This window comes from Colletes gigas, unplaced genomic scaffold, assembly GCF_013123115.1.
Source record: "Colletes gigas isolate AHSC1104 unplaced genomic scaffold, ASM1312311v1 Colletes_gigas_Sc00004, whole genome shotgun sequence".
NCBI lineage: Eukaryota > Metazoa > Arthropoda > Insecta > Hymenoptera > Colletidae > Colletes > Colletes gigas.
Genome location: NW_025106633.1, coordinates 654,902 through 669,480, shown reverse-complemented (window position 1 = coordinate 669,480; position 14,579 = coordinate 654,902). Strand labels below are relative to the sequence as shown.

At 43.0% G+C, this 14,579-nt stretch overlaps 1 protein-coding gene across 1 annotated transcript in view; it reads right to left on the bottom strand.

Annotated features, from left to right (window-relative positions):
- Positions 1 to 14,373, bottom strand: part of LOC122405306 (flocculation protein FLO11-like) — a 37,168-nt gene extending 22,795 nt beyond the window's left edge. The window contains exons 1-4 of the mRNA XM_043409953.1: positions 14,330 to 14,373; positions 8,775 to 9,361; positions 3,771 to 4,118; positions 869 to 1,281 (exon numbers count right to left, since the gene is read on the bottom strand). Coding sequence (XP_043265888.1) covers positions 869 to 1,281; positions 3,771 to 3,842 — 485 coding nt within the window. The 5' untranslated portion in view covers positions 3,843 to 4,118; positions 8,775 to 9,361; positions 14,330 to 14,373. The remainder of the gene's footprint in view (positions 1 to 868; positions 1,282 to 3,770; positions 4,119 to 8,774; positions 9,362 to 14,329) is intronic.
- Positions 14,374 to 14,579: the final 206 nt, after the last annotated feature.

The following is a 14,579-nucleotide window of genomic DNA, read 5'->3' as shown; positions in this document are numbered from 1 at the left end:
GGGTATATCTATTTACCAGAAATGCTTGTAATTGACTCCTGTAACTAAAAATAATTTTTCCAGAATGATTTAAAATTTTTTAATTTTGTCGACTTTGTCCACCTTCCTGAATTTTTTTCTCGAAACTGGATACGATTTCGGGGATATGTCTATTGACCAAAGATGATTGTAATTCACCCCTGCAACTAAAAATAATTTTTCCAGAATGGTTTGAAATTTTTTAATTTTGTCGACTTTGTCCACGTTCCTGAATTTTTTTCTCGAAATTGGATACGATTTCGGGGATATGTCTATTGATTAAAGATGATTGCAATTGACCCCCGCAATTAAAAATAATTTTTCCAGAATGATTTGAAATTTTTTAATTTTGTCGACTAAAGGCACCTACCCCCTGTCGATTTTTCTTAAAAATTCGTTTTTGATGTTTAATAAATGTTCTCTACTCGTATACCTCGTCTGTGCTACTAGTATGTAGCGTGACACAAGAGCGGGGTTCTCTGATGGGAATTCGCGAATACCTTCCCTCGCTCTTGCGCTATTCAATTTGTTGATGCCTAGCCAACAAGTCATCACCCAATGGTACAATGTTTATCAAAATGTTGGGTCTTGACTAACGAGGGGTACTTTCAAAAGGAACCATTATTATTTCGAATACAACACATGATTTATGTTATCCTCTGGCAGAGATTAATGCTTCAATTATGGCTTTTATCCGCCTAGCGAGCGAAATATCCGGTAATTTTCTTCCATCGGCTCATCCTAACGAGGAAACGTAGTATGAAAATAAAATATTTCAAGGCGAAATGACCTTAATCCGTACAATCAGCTAGGATTCTTTCTCGCCCCCGGTCTGAAACAGCGTACGTACCTAAAAAAGTCGGTTGCTCGTAGATCCGGGAGAGGCGGAGTTCTTCCGGAAATGGATACCCTGACCTCGCTGGCGGCACCAGTGGCAGTGAGCATCGTGGCATCGACCGATGGAGCATCGGTCTCGTCGAGGAGGTTCGAAGTACTCGACGCCCGGACATCGAGACGGGCAGTGATCTCCGTTCGTACGGTGGTTGCCGTTAACGGGCTCGTTTTGGCACCCTTCTCGTCCATGGTCGAGTAATCGCCGATAGGCGGGGAGGGTGGTGGGGGCGGTGGTGGCGGCGGAGGCGGCGGCGGTGGAACCGGTTCGGGCGGTGGAGCCGACGACAGTGGAGCAGGTGGTGACATCTCCGACGGGATGTCCACCAAGTCGAAGCTGTCGTCCGGCTGTTCTCCGTCCGTTGTCGTCACCTAAAATCAGTTTCCCTCGAATCTCCTCCAAACCACAATCGTTACCAACTCGTCGTGCTCAGCGATGGAAGCGTCCCAAAGACACATTCGTTAACAACACTGAAATATCAATTCTCCGGGTCTGTTTCGAACCGAATCTCTATTATTTGGCAGAATAGAATATTAACAAACGTTCACTATTAATACAACTATACGAATACGTTGGAGTTTTGGTTATTTAGAGTATGCGTTTCGGCTTCGAGACTCTGTGGTATGCAAATGGCTACATCATTTCTCACAGCCCTCTCACCAGAAGACATCCCTGCCTCCCTGTGGCTAGGTCGTTTAGGAAAGGAGGGACCATTCTTTATACGACGTCGAGTCCCCAATCACCCTTCCAAACTCTGTTCTAAACAATGTCATCCGACAGCCGATAAATACGTGAGTGGGAATCGCCATCCATCGTTCAGCGCTCGTCTATGAGGATATATGACTTGTGTCAAGGATTTGCTCGGTCCTTGACTCACCGGTGACCTAGTTTTTTCTAAAGCAGAGGCGCAAAAAAAGAATTGGAACATAGAAAAATGTGGATAATTCGATCGGCTCTTTTTTAATCGAAACCCCTATAGTACTGAATGTTGTCAGAAGACTTTGTTGATACGAAGAACCAAAGACTTCCTTATAACCATTGCTCGCTAAAGCCAAGGGGATCTCCTAAATGTCCCGTTCTCCCCTTTTCTCTGTTAGTTTACCGAGTCCAATAACCCTCTGATAGTGGTGCGCCAGAGGGCAGATCAGGTTCAAGATCCCTTCAGACCGGAAGGTTTAATATAGACTTCATTAACCTAGGTACTTCTGCGACGCTGAACTATATTCGATATAGAATAAAATTCTCTTTTTCTTTTTCTTTTTCTTTTTCGGAACAGAGGTGTTTCAAAGTTTGGAAATCACTGCTATGAAATCTTTAGAAAGCGATATAGCGTCGGACCAACACTCTTCAACATTCTCAAAATACACTGAGCAAATGTGAATATATTAATAGTGAATGAGTGTGTCGTTAGATTGATCAGATAACTATGCGGGAGGCAAACAACGGCAGTGTCACGTAGAAATGCACGAGTAACGGTCCCGAAATTCTCACTTGAAAGCGGGAATCGGCGAATAAATAGAGCGTTTTAGCCTTCGATGCAATGTACATAATGCATTGATTGTTTCGTGGCAATTTAGGTATCTGTTCCACGTTTATTTAGTATTAACTACGATAATACTATCATCTGGATTGAGCAAACATATTGGTCATAGGAGATTTAACTTGCACGCGAAAAACTAGATACAATTTGTGATTAATTGTTTGCGCGTTAGTAATAGAATATTATCATGATTGCTTTCACGCATTCGAACACACGCGTACAGGTACTTTCTGGGTTCATACTCCTTCAAACATAATTTTTTATTAAAGTCAACCTTGCAGAGTGCACTGAAATAAATAGCAAATGATACAAGCAAGTAAAACTACGTTGCATGTTTCTGTTACCCGGAATTTCCATGTGCTTTGCGAAGGATTAATGGAAATGCGGTTTAAATAATTTAAGCGAGATCAAAAGCCACGGGTTTGCCGACCCCTGGCCTAGGCGATAGACTAATCGCCTAGTCTAATCCCTACCATTCGCTTCTCCACGCCCAAGCCACCACCTCGAGGATCTTATTAAACTTGTTCGGTTATAAGTTAAATCCCTGGCGACCAATAAGTTTATACAGCCAAGATGACAGAACCTGTAATTATAATCTGTTTCGTTATTGTAGACAATTGTTGCGACACGGATAGCGAACGGTAATTTCATTCACGATTTGTGTACCCGCTGCTCTTGCTCTAAACTAATGTCCCAAGAGTTGGTTGAATTAGGGTCATTCGGAGGCGCAGTGCTAAGTGACGTACACCGCTAAGTGTATTTAAACGGCAACAATGGATATAGATGTATGCTTGACTATGTTTGATGTGTTCCATTCACTGTTTAACCGGGTTCTCGGCGAAATCGGAACGTGGCCCGGCGCGCTGAGTGGATTTTCGTTTAACGCCGAACCGAGGAACGTTCCTATTGTTTGCGCAGAGTGCAGATTATTTAGGTTTGATAAAACAATGATAAACTTTCGAAAATGCGAAATCGTGTCTCTCCTGCCTCCTACGCGTCGCAACGATCAATACCAAATAAACGTGGAAGCTAGAATTGCTGTGCTTCGTTAGCGAAATCCCAGATTTCATGTAGAAGATTTTGTTCCCCGAATCGATGACAAACGTTTGTTCAGACGAAAATAAGTCGAAACGCGATCTTGTCCGGACTGCCTTCAATCATACTTTGCTCCAGTTACTAAAATATGATCGAAAATTCGATACAATTGAAAATAGTTCGAAGACGATCGTGTTTGGGCTTATTTTGATCGGGAACGAAATGGTGGAAACCGCGCGGACCGCAAAGGGTTGCGTGGGCCCCGTCCACCACCGACCACCTTACCATTGTGAGCATCGTGTTGGCGCTGTCGGTGCTAGTGTTGATCGTGGTTTCGGAGGCGGTGCTCGAGCCCATGACCACGACCTTCGGCACGGTGCGACAGCTCCGACTGCCGCCGGCCGATTTGAAGTGCAGCCTTCGCAGCGCCGAGGCCGCGTGCGACAGCAAATCGGTTTCGCGTGAATTCTCCGTTCCATTGTGGCGATGTGCCGAGCTGGCTCCGCGCGATGCCTGTGGCTGCGACTGCGACTGTGGCTGCGACTGCGGCTCGGCCGCCGCCGCCGAATCGGTCCCATTCCCCCGCGAGCTGCCGCCGTTTCTACGGCTCGAGCCGCGACCATCCAAACATCCCTGCTTCGCAAAACACCGGACGCCAAACAACGATCATTCCCCGCGTAAAACTCCGTCAACATATCGCGAACGACGGCGAAAGAACGACACCGAACGGTCAAACATCGCCGATCCACCCGTAAACCCTTCCCTAGTGTCACGGTTCTCACCTCTCATCGTGTCACAAAGTTGGTTCCACTTTTGGAAACACTCCTTGGAATATGTTTACGTTCGTTTGGCGTTAGACATTGTCAAGCAATTCAATAGAGTTGTGGACAGATAAAGGAAATAAGTATAAATTTTTAACCAGAATAGTATATACATTTAATGGGAGATGCTAGAAGCCAAAATAATACGAAAATCAAGAATATCAATTTCTTGTTTGAGGCTTCGTTAATAAGTTATAGAAACATTTCCGGTCACCCAGTATATTTTCGGTAAAGAATTTTTTTCTCGAAAGTGAGTAGGATTTCAGAGATATATGTATTCACCAAGAATTATTGTAATGGACCCCCGCAACTGAAAATAATTTTTTTAAAACGATTTGAAATTTTTTATTTTCGTCGAAAAATTTAGGCACCATAAAGATATATAATATATAAAACTTAAGTTATACTACTTTGATTTAATTCATACCTATTTCCTCTATCTGCTCGATTAATTTTGTCCGCAACTGTACTTCGAGTGGCATTAATTTTGATGACCAGGTAGAACCGTGTCACAAAGTTGTCCCCTTCGGATTCTGGAAATGTCGTTATTCTGTTTCTCCTAAAGTGGACCGTTGCAATATGTCTGTGTTTGTTCCCCGAAGTTATAGATACCCGAACTCGGGCTGCACACCCCCCGCGACAGTGAAGAAACAATTCGATCGATACGTGGAATCATAAATTTTGATGATCAGGTAGATCTGTGGGTGTGGTTTCTGAGGTCACCACATTTCACATCTTAGGATTTCTCATCCAACGTTTACGAAATCCCTTGAAACGATTCAAATTCGGATGATAGATTCTTTGGGTGCTTTGCATTGTTGCCCTATGCGCCAAAATGTGTAAGCTCTGTTCGCCATCGTTCGGTACACGTCAACGTATCTTCCTAGGAACCATAAACGTAACGATTTACCGTACGACAAGTCGACACAACGAGATGCAATGATAATTGATAATAATTTTCACAGGGTGTCCTACGCAATTGAAACAGGCTATATCTCCTAAACGGTTGGGAATAGAAAAATATGTTATAAGTCAAAGTTAAATGGTATCAGACGATGAGTCTCATCTTTTGTGCACTGGTGCGTCAGAAAAATGCAACTGCACCTTTTTTTTTAAATGAAAACCTACATTTTTTACTGCACCAGTCGATGTAGTTTCTTATGCTCTACATAAATGTACTAACATACTTATGCCCTAAACTTATTCGTTAGGAAGTTATCGAGGATAAAAGTTCTCCAAATCTATTACAATGTTTCTGTTGCTTTACAATGTTTCGTGGCTGCTAATATTAGTCACTGTAAGATTAAGATTTCCATCAGTAACTATTTACTAGTCGTGTCTTTCTGGAATCTGACCTACCAGTTCTCTTTCACGATACAGAGATTCCTCCAAGTGTACGACAAACAAGGTACTTTTAACAAGATGGTGCTCCAGCACACAATTCACAGATAGTTGCCAGGCATTTAAATAAAACTTATGGAGCGAAATGGATCAGTACACAAGGGTCGATCTTATGGCCAGCGTGATCACCAGATCTCTCACCCCTCGACTTCTTTTTTATGGGGATCTCTAAAAGATAGGGTGTATTTGCACCCCATTACTGATCTCGAAGAGCTCCAACGACGCATTCAGCAAGAAATATCCAAAATTACGGAAAGAGACATCAGGAATGCATTGAGCAATGTCAAGAAACGGATGGAGAGATGCTTGGACTGCAATGGAGGACCGTTCGAACACTTGTTGTAACCTAAGTACTCCGGAACGCGTGCTGAGAAATCGCAATAATTTAGAGAATTCTTATCTTCGATAACTTCCTAACGAATAAGTTTAGGGCACAAGTATGTTAATACTTTTATGTAGAGCATAAGAAACTGCATCGACTGGTGCAGTCAAAAACGTAGGTTTCCATTTTAAAAATGAAGTCTGATACTATTTAACTTTGACTTATAAAATATTTTTTTATTCCCAACCGTTTAGAAGCTATAGTTCCAGTTGCGTGTGACATCCTGTATGTATATCTTTACTCATCAAAAGAAATTTGAAGTTAGTCCGTATTATCATATCTTTGTTAAAACCAGAGCTTTCTCTTCAGTGGAATTAGACAATAATATTTTTATTAGAACAACTTTGTATATCCAATGGGCAAGAATAATATAATAATTTAATTCTCACTGTTAATTACAGAAGCCCCACACACAATAAATGTTTATGATTTAGAGATTCCAGAGGGTGGATTCTTCCTTCACTTTTTGGGACCACAAAAACAATGATGAAAGTTTATATAAACACACGTTCTATTTTATTTAGTTTCATCACAAATTCTATGACTTTACTACACTGTTTGTACATTATACTCGATAACTCTTTATCTTCGTCCACGGATGATTGACAAGTCAATCTTTAGCCGGTGTCTTGAGCAGTCGAGTGTATGAATTATTGGAAGAAGTTCTATAAGATATACGTTGCATGTAGTTTATGCATGACGGTGCATCGGCACATTTCAACCGAATGGACAGACACTTCTTGAACGAGCAACTTTCTAACAAATGGATAGGTCGTGTAAAATCTATTGCTTGACCCGCTTGTTCGCGGGTCTAAATTCGGATCCTTAATATTGGGTCTATTTAAAAGTATTTGGCGTTGAAAAATCAACGAACTCGACAAAGTACTTGGAAGATTTTGACAGTATAATTATGTAGAGGCAACGAATTATCGCGAAACATTAAAATCGATTTTGCGTACGCGCGATCCTGTCTACGCTTGGCAGTGATATCTTGGCACATTTTGTCAACAATGTTACCCTTGTTTACATTTTCCAGAGATATGAACAAACAGTTTCAGTATTTGTTAGTCTCCCCCGTGAGCTGTTTGTGCATCGATTTCTCCCCTAATGGTATCAAATGTTCAAGAGGGTAGTCGAAGTAAATGTTACTCAGTTTGGCCAGAGCTATTCAAATAACAAGAAATTTATACCACCTTCCGTTTAAAGAACCCCCAGAACCCTCCTTTTTACCCCTGTCGGTATTTATGTACTTGGAAACTTTTTCTTTTACTGCTTCGTAACAAAACATTGTAATTCCTGATTAAATATCATTATTCAATTCCACTAAAAACAATCAACTTCCGCTGAAACGCCTTGGTTTTCAAAAATACGTAATAATAATAGCGTTTTTATTTCTAAGAGAAAAATAATTATAATAATAAAGAAGGTATGAACTTGAGAAGAAGAGGAGAGAAAAGTTTGTGGAATAGGTGGAGCACGAAAGTTATGGATATTAAAGATTCATGGACAGATACGTGTAAGGAGAGTTAGGTTAAAATAAAAGGGGATGATTAAGGATGAAACTTTTAGCCGAGTATTTACTGGGAAGGAGAGCGGAGGCGAGTGAATACGAGGAGGTAAAAGATTGAAATAGTGAGGTGTAGAATATGAGAAGGAACCAGAGAATTGGATGGAGTGAAAAACAGTAAAGAACAGAAGGTATTCGTCTCGCGTACTGCAAGAGCTTTGGCATGAAATTCAATGTTTCAGAGTGGAGGACTTTATTCACTAGATCAGTGTTTCTCAAACTACGCCACCTCCCGGGACCTCTAAGCAAAGGCATTTTTCTGGCGGCCACCTTGCAGTAGAATTTCTTCATTTTGTTCGAATATATATTTTAAATCATTTCTTTCTTCTGTAGGTAAATGGTTTTGCAAAAGATTTATTTCTGAAGATAATACAAGCTTGATAGTTTTCCAGTCGCTGAACCTTCGTTCATCGAACTTTTCATCGAACACGACCGCGCCGTACGAAAGGCTATACACAACCCACCCACGCACTTTACAATTATCGTACGAACGGCTTTATCAACCCTAGTTGTGCAACTTAAGCCGGAGTTCTGGTTTGCATGGATGGAAAATCGACTGTTTCATGAAAGGCATATTTTTTACCTTGATCTTAAAATTTCATCACGATGCTCGAACATTTTTCTTGAAAAATTATGGCGGATAAAAACTTAAAGAAATACATTTTCAATTAGTCTGCTATTACAGAGCGATCTCGATACCTTTTTAAATTCCATTGGGTCAAATTTAAGTTTTTTATAGTAATTCGTTTTAACCACCCCAACAAATCAGAGCTCTGCCTTGAGGGGGTGTAGAGGTCTGAAAATTGGGTAACTTTCATAATCATTAAAATTTTTTTAATATTTTTGACCGTTCCATAAATTCGGGGGTCGATCGATAGCTAAAGTCTCGAACAACTTTCTCGAAAATTTCTACTTTCATCGTAATAAAGGGTTAATTTGGGGTGCAAAGAAAAACGTATGTTCGTCAAATATTCTTTCGGATCGTACAAATGAACGTTTCGTGGGCGCCCTGAAAGAAATATTTTTCTCTGGCCTTGCAGACTTCTACACACCCTTGATCGTACGATGAGTCGTTAGGTCTGTACGTCGCTATCATTTTACGGGTCACTGGTACTCACGTGGTTCTTGTGTTCCGGGGTGGAGGGCGGATTCGGTGTGTTTGGCAGAGAACCCCCCGTGGGGGTGCAGTGCCGCAGTCGCGCCAGGGCCGTACGAAGCCCCTCCGTCACGAGGCTCTTTTATTTAATCCTCGTGGTTGCCCTCACTCGCCTTACCTCGTTTCGCCTCCCTTCGGGCCCGCAAGGGCTCGTCACGCTTTCCCTTGCTTGCGATCTCGTTCGTGCGTTTCTTCTTCCGTGGTCACCCCGTCGCCCTTTGTCCTCGAGAAACGGCACTTCCGGCACCGTGGCTCGACGCGAGCTTCGAGCTCGGACGGAGACTCGGACCCGGACCCGGTGCAACGTTTTAACGAACATCCAACACGCACTTCCCCTTAACCGTCTTCGAAAAAATGCGACGCGATAACTGGCATCTGGATCTCTTTGTCGACTGCCAACGATTGCCTAATCGATCCACGCGGCTACGCAATCGCGTGGCACTCTGATCCCGGCGGTCTCGATCCCCGAACGCGTCGTCTTCATCCTCGTTTTCGTCTTCCAATCGAAGACTGTCAGGACTATTCGATTCTCGAGCGTGGGTGCTGCTTCTACAAACCACGTAAAATTCGTTGCACTCTCTCGAAGGTCACAGGTGTTTTTTAGACAATTTTCGATACCATTTTTGCTCCTTATTTGCAACAAGAAAAGAAAACGATTTACTCCATTTCGTGTAAAAGTAGACTGTAAATTCTTAAGGATCGATAACAGTAATTTGATTTCAGAACAAAATAATTGAGAATTTGTTAATATTCATTTCTACAAGAATCTACTTAAATCGAAGCAAATGTATGTACAGGAGTCTTTTAGAAGCTGGTGAAATGGTTAGATATTGAGATATGATTATTTAAAACAGGGCGGTCATTTTGGTGAGAAATTATATATTCCAATTAAACTATGTGAAATGTCGAAATTTTACAATACTCAAACAGCTTCCAAACTTTCAACATTAACGTACAGCGAAGAAAATATAACCAAGACGACAAATTTACAAATTATAGTAATTTAAAAAAAATTTTCCCAAACGAGACTAACCTGAAAAAATCGAGTACCGTATAATAATTTTTAAAAAATTCCTTGAAAAATTTACTCAAAATGAAATGTACGATTTAAATAAATGAAGTTCTAAAATCGACTGCTAAAGATACACGAGGGTCTGCCGGAGTTGCGAGTTTGGGGGCTGTTTGGTAGTAAATTTAGGCTGGATCTCTTCCCGCGAGGCATCAAACGAATGCCGTAACGCGTAACGGTGTGTCGTTATCGTAAAATCGTGTATTATGTCACGGCATTTAGAGTCGGTCGCGTCACGTGAAAACGGACCTTCGACGAGGGGGTTCGCAGCGGACGATGGAACGTGCACGCGAGCACGCGGCGCCTGGCACGTGATCACGGTGAATGCAACGTCGGTAAAAGGGTGCACGGGAAAGAGGCGCGAAAAGAAAGTTTCGCGTGCCAGCTTTGGCGGACGATCGAACGCCGGGGCGCCCGTGGAAATATCCTCCCGTTGGATGTATATCGCGGGACGATCGATAATTTAATGCTCGTTACCGAACGACGACACCGGACGTGAGGCAACGGGGGCCTCCTTCCTCCGTGAGCCCGTTTCCAAAGAGCGAAATCCGCGCGAAGGCAAAACCGAGCACCACGTCCTCTCGTTCCGAGAACCGGCTAAGAGGATTACAGGACCGAAAAAGAAAAATAAAGCACCGTGACATCGAGGCGGAGCGGGAGGAAAGGACGAGGACGTTGCAACGTTAACGGGATGTCCTGATTTTCGACTGCGTTTCAGCAGATCCGAGCCAAGAAACGACGACAGCTGTTCCTGGCCAACTTTTGCTAACACGAGATAACCGCAACCTTGTCTCTGTTACGGTCGAGAGTCGATTCTGATCGTCGCACGCTTTACCAGGAAGGAACGAAACATTGATAGAAACACTTATTGATACCGAAATCTCCGTTAGGGAGATCCACTGATCCCAATCGTACCATGTTGCGCGCCGATGTTAGACTGGCTGTACCAGGCTTGAGCAAAACATCGACTGCAATTAACCAACTTTATTGACACGAGATCGCTGCCACGCTGTTTTCGTTGCAGTGGGGAATCCCTGATTCGAAACCGTACCATGGTACAGGCTGCACTAATTCTACGCTAACTGGTTCAAACGGAATACCGACAAATCGGATGACCGATATTCGTTAGAAACGAGATTTCGATTACGTCGTCTGCATTACAGTTGGAAACATCTGATTAAATTTATACCATTCCGCAAGGCTGCACTAAGTTTACACCAATTCAAGTGGAATTCTGATAAATCGAATGGCCGATATTCGTTGGGGACGAGACTTCGACTATGTCGTCTGCATTGCATTTGGAAACATCTCATTACACCGATCTACAAGGCTGCACTAATTTTACACTAATTCAAGTGGAATGACCAATATCAGAAACAAGATTTCGACTATGTGGTCTACATTACAGTTGGAAACATCTGATTGCATTTACACCGATCCACAAGGCTGCACTAATTGCACATTAATTCAAATGGAATTCTGACAAATCGAATGGCCGATATTCGGTAGAAACGAGATTTCTACTACGTTGTCTACATTACAGTTGGGAATACTTGAGTCCATTTACACCATTCCACAGGCTACACTAATTTTACACTAATTCAAATGGAATTCTGACAAATTGGATGACCGATATTCGTTAGAAACGAGATTTCGACTACGTTGTCTACATTACAGTTGGGAATACTTGAGTCCATTTGCACCATCGTACAAGGCTGCACTAATTTCACACTAATGCAAGCGGAATGCTGACAAATCGGATAATCGATACTCATTAGTAGACTGCGGATGTTTATGCATTTATGGGAAATTTTAATCCTCAAAAAACTATAGAATGCATTTAATATGCAAAAATATGGGAAATACTTAAAGTAAGATACGAATTATTATATTTAGGGGCTGAGACAGCCCTCTGCGAAGCTTTCGTTTCATTAATTCTATTAATAAAAATGTGAATTTGCATAAAGATCCGCAGTCTACTCATTAGATACGGGTTTTTTATTATCTTTGTTACACTTGGAGCATTCTACAGGCTGTTTTAAATCAAACTTGTTGGTAATTAGAATCAGATCACGACCAGTTGTCTATACGTTCGAATATTTGTGGTATCAATCTTGCCATATGACGGAACGTCCCAATTTTGGATTAGCTCTGTGATAGGTTCGAGCAAATGATCGACCGCGGATGGCTAACCTTTATTGACACGAGATTCTCGCCACGCTGCCTTCGTTACACTCGAGGATCCCCGATTCCAATCATATCGTATTACGGAACGCCCCAATTTTGGATTATCTACATGACGTTTGAGCAAAGCATTAACCGGCGATTGGCCAGGTTTCATTAACAGAAGATCCCTGCCATATTGCTTTATTTACAATCGGGGGAACCTGGCTCAAACTGTGTCAAGTTACAAGCAGCTCTGATGTAAGATCAATTAAACAAGCCTCGGATCAAACAGCAGTTAGCCAACATTTATTGACACGAGATTGCTACCAAGTTGTGTTGAGAGTGTCTGATTCAACCTGTTATAGTCTACACCGTCTCTTGCCAAGCAAAGCAAATTCGTTAAGAACATTAACAGTTCATCCGTGCCAAGATGTTTGTTACGATAACTAACTTCTGCCGTCTCCGTTACAGCAAGGGAAACCTAATTCGAACAGCACCGTGCTCCAAACGACACCAACTTCGGACCATTATAGGTCTGATTAAATTTTTTTAATACAAGTAGCCGGATGTCCTTAATTTCAATCGTATCCTGTTGCAAAACGACCCATTTTTGAACCGAAACATCGACCTCGGTTGCCAACTACCATTAACAGGGGATTACGACGACATTATCTCCGTCACACTCGAGGATCCCTGATTTCAATCGTACCAAGTTGCAGGGTACATCAAACTAACGACCTACACAGGTTCGTGCGAAATTTTATTAGATCACTGTCATAGTTACAGTCGAATGTCCCTGATCCCAATCGCGACACGTTACGGACTGCATCGTCTAACTATGTATAAACAGAACATCGGGCAACTTTTATTAGATAGAAATCGCGATCGTGTTGACTTCATTAGAGTCGGGAATCTCTGATTCAAATCGTACCGTGTTACCAAACGCCCCAATTTTGGATCAGCTATATCAGGTTCGAGGAAAGCATCGACCGGGTGAGGCCAACCTTTATTGACACGAGATCGTCACAACGTTGCCTTCGTTACAGCGTAGAGAATTCCTGATTGCAATCGTTAAACGTTACAGACTGTTCCAATGTTATTCTAGCTGTACAGGTTCGAACGGGTATATCGCCAGCGGGTCAGTCGACTAATTTATCGGATCGTTACAGCGTAGGAATCCCCCCTCGTTTCTAATTGCAGAATTTTCCGACCAATTTAAAACAACCATCGCGAACGTTGTGCAACTTTTAGTGCTATGTAATTACTACCACCATTGTTCGGATCGACTTTGAGCTATTATTGGTGCGAGCACCGAGGACGGTGCAGTTGATTAACTTTTTTCTTGCACGAGATCGCGAGCTACGAGGATCCCTAAATCTAATTGTACCGCGTTACAGAAGGCACGAACTTTTATCGAGATCACCGATGACTTCGTTACGTGCGAGAATCCCTGATTGGTGCCGTGTCGCAGATGTTAAATTACGTATATCGATCGAAGCAAAACATTGACAGTGGTACGGTCGAGTGTGTGTGTTGTTAATCGTGTCGCAAAACGTTCCAATTTTCGGCTTCGATCAAAACACCGACAGCGGTCGACCAACTCTCCGGCCACGCCGTCTGCCTTGGAACGGTTTGAAAAGAAAAAGGAAAAACGCCCCAATTTTGAGTCGTCCAAGCTCGAGGAAGATACCAAACATTCGTCGACACGAGATCTCCCGACCACATTGTCCCCCGTTACACTCGATAATTACGTTGCACCGAGTTCAAAACAACTTACTTGATGATGACCGCGTAAAAAAAGAAAAGAAAAATCGACGATCCCAGGTGCACGATGTCGCAGTCCGTAGTTCGATTTCACCGATCGCGGTTCCATTCGAGGACACTGGTTAAGAGACCCTCGTTGGGCGAACCGTGACCTCTCGGCGAGATGCGAGCACTCGGCGCATACCGAGAGAAACTTATGAAAAGAGCACGCGAGAAACAGCGTTTTCGCCACTTGTCACGATCGAAGGGTACGGCGTGTGTGCCCGTGTGTGCGCCGCGCGGATGGTGGAATTATGTGGAGCAAAGCGGTTGGTAAACACGGCCGAGGAGGAATCGAAGGAACGGAATAACGCGAAAAAGGGGGTTACCGTTGGATGAAGCGAGGACATCGACCCACGGGAGGGCCGCTGTCTGCGTACGGGCCGATGGGAAATAAGGGCAGGTTTGCTCGACCGGGTTGTACGCGGCTCGCGACATCGTGACGAGGAAAATGGTGTTTAGACGTTTTTTTTAGATACCTGCGTTCCGTCGAAAAAAGCGCACCTTTTGCCTTCGCATTCCACGGATTACTGGCGTGGAGTACGAGCATCGAGAAAGGACACTGGCGCTTGCGCTTTTCCGTCGAGGGGGTGAAACCACCGAACCAGCAGCACCGTCGCAGACGACCCCGTAACCTCCCTCCCTCGTCGTTTCACCGCCTCTCCGTCTGTCGTGTTCACCCTCTCGCTCCGTGGTCTCTTTTACGACTCCATCCCCTACTCTCGTTAG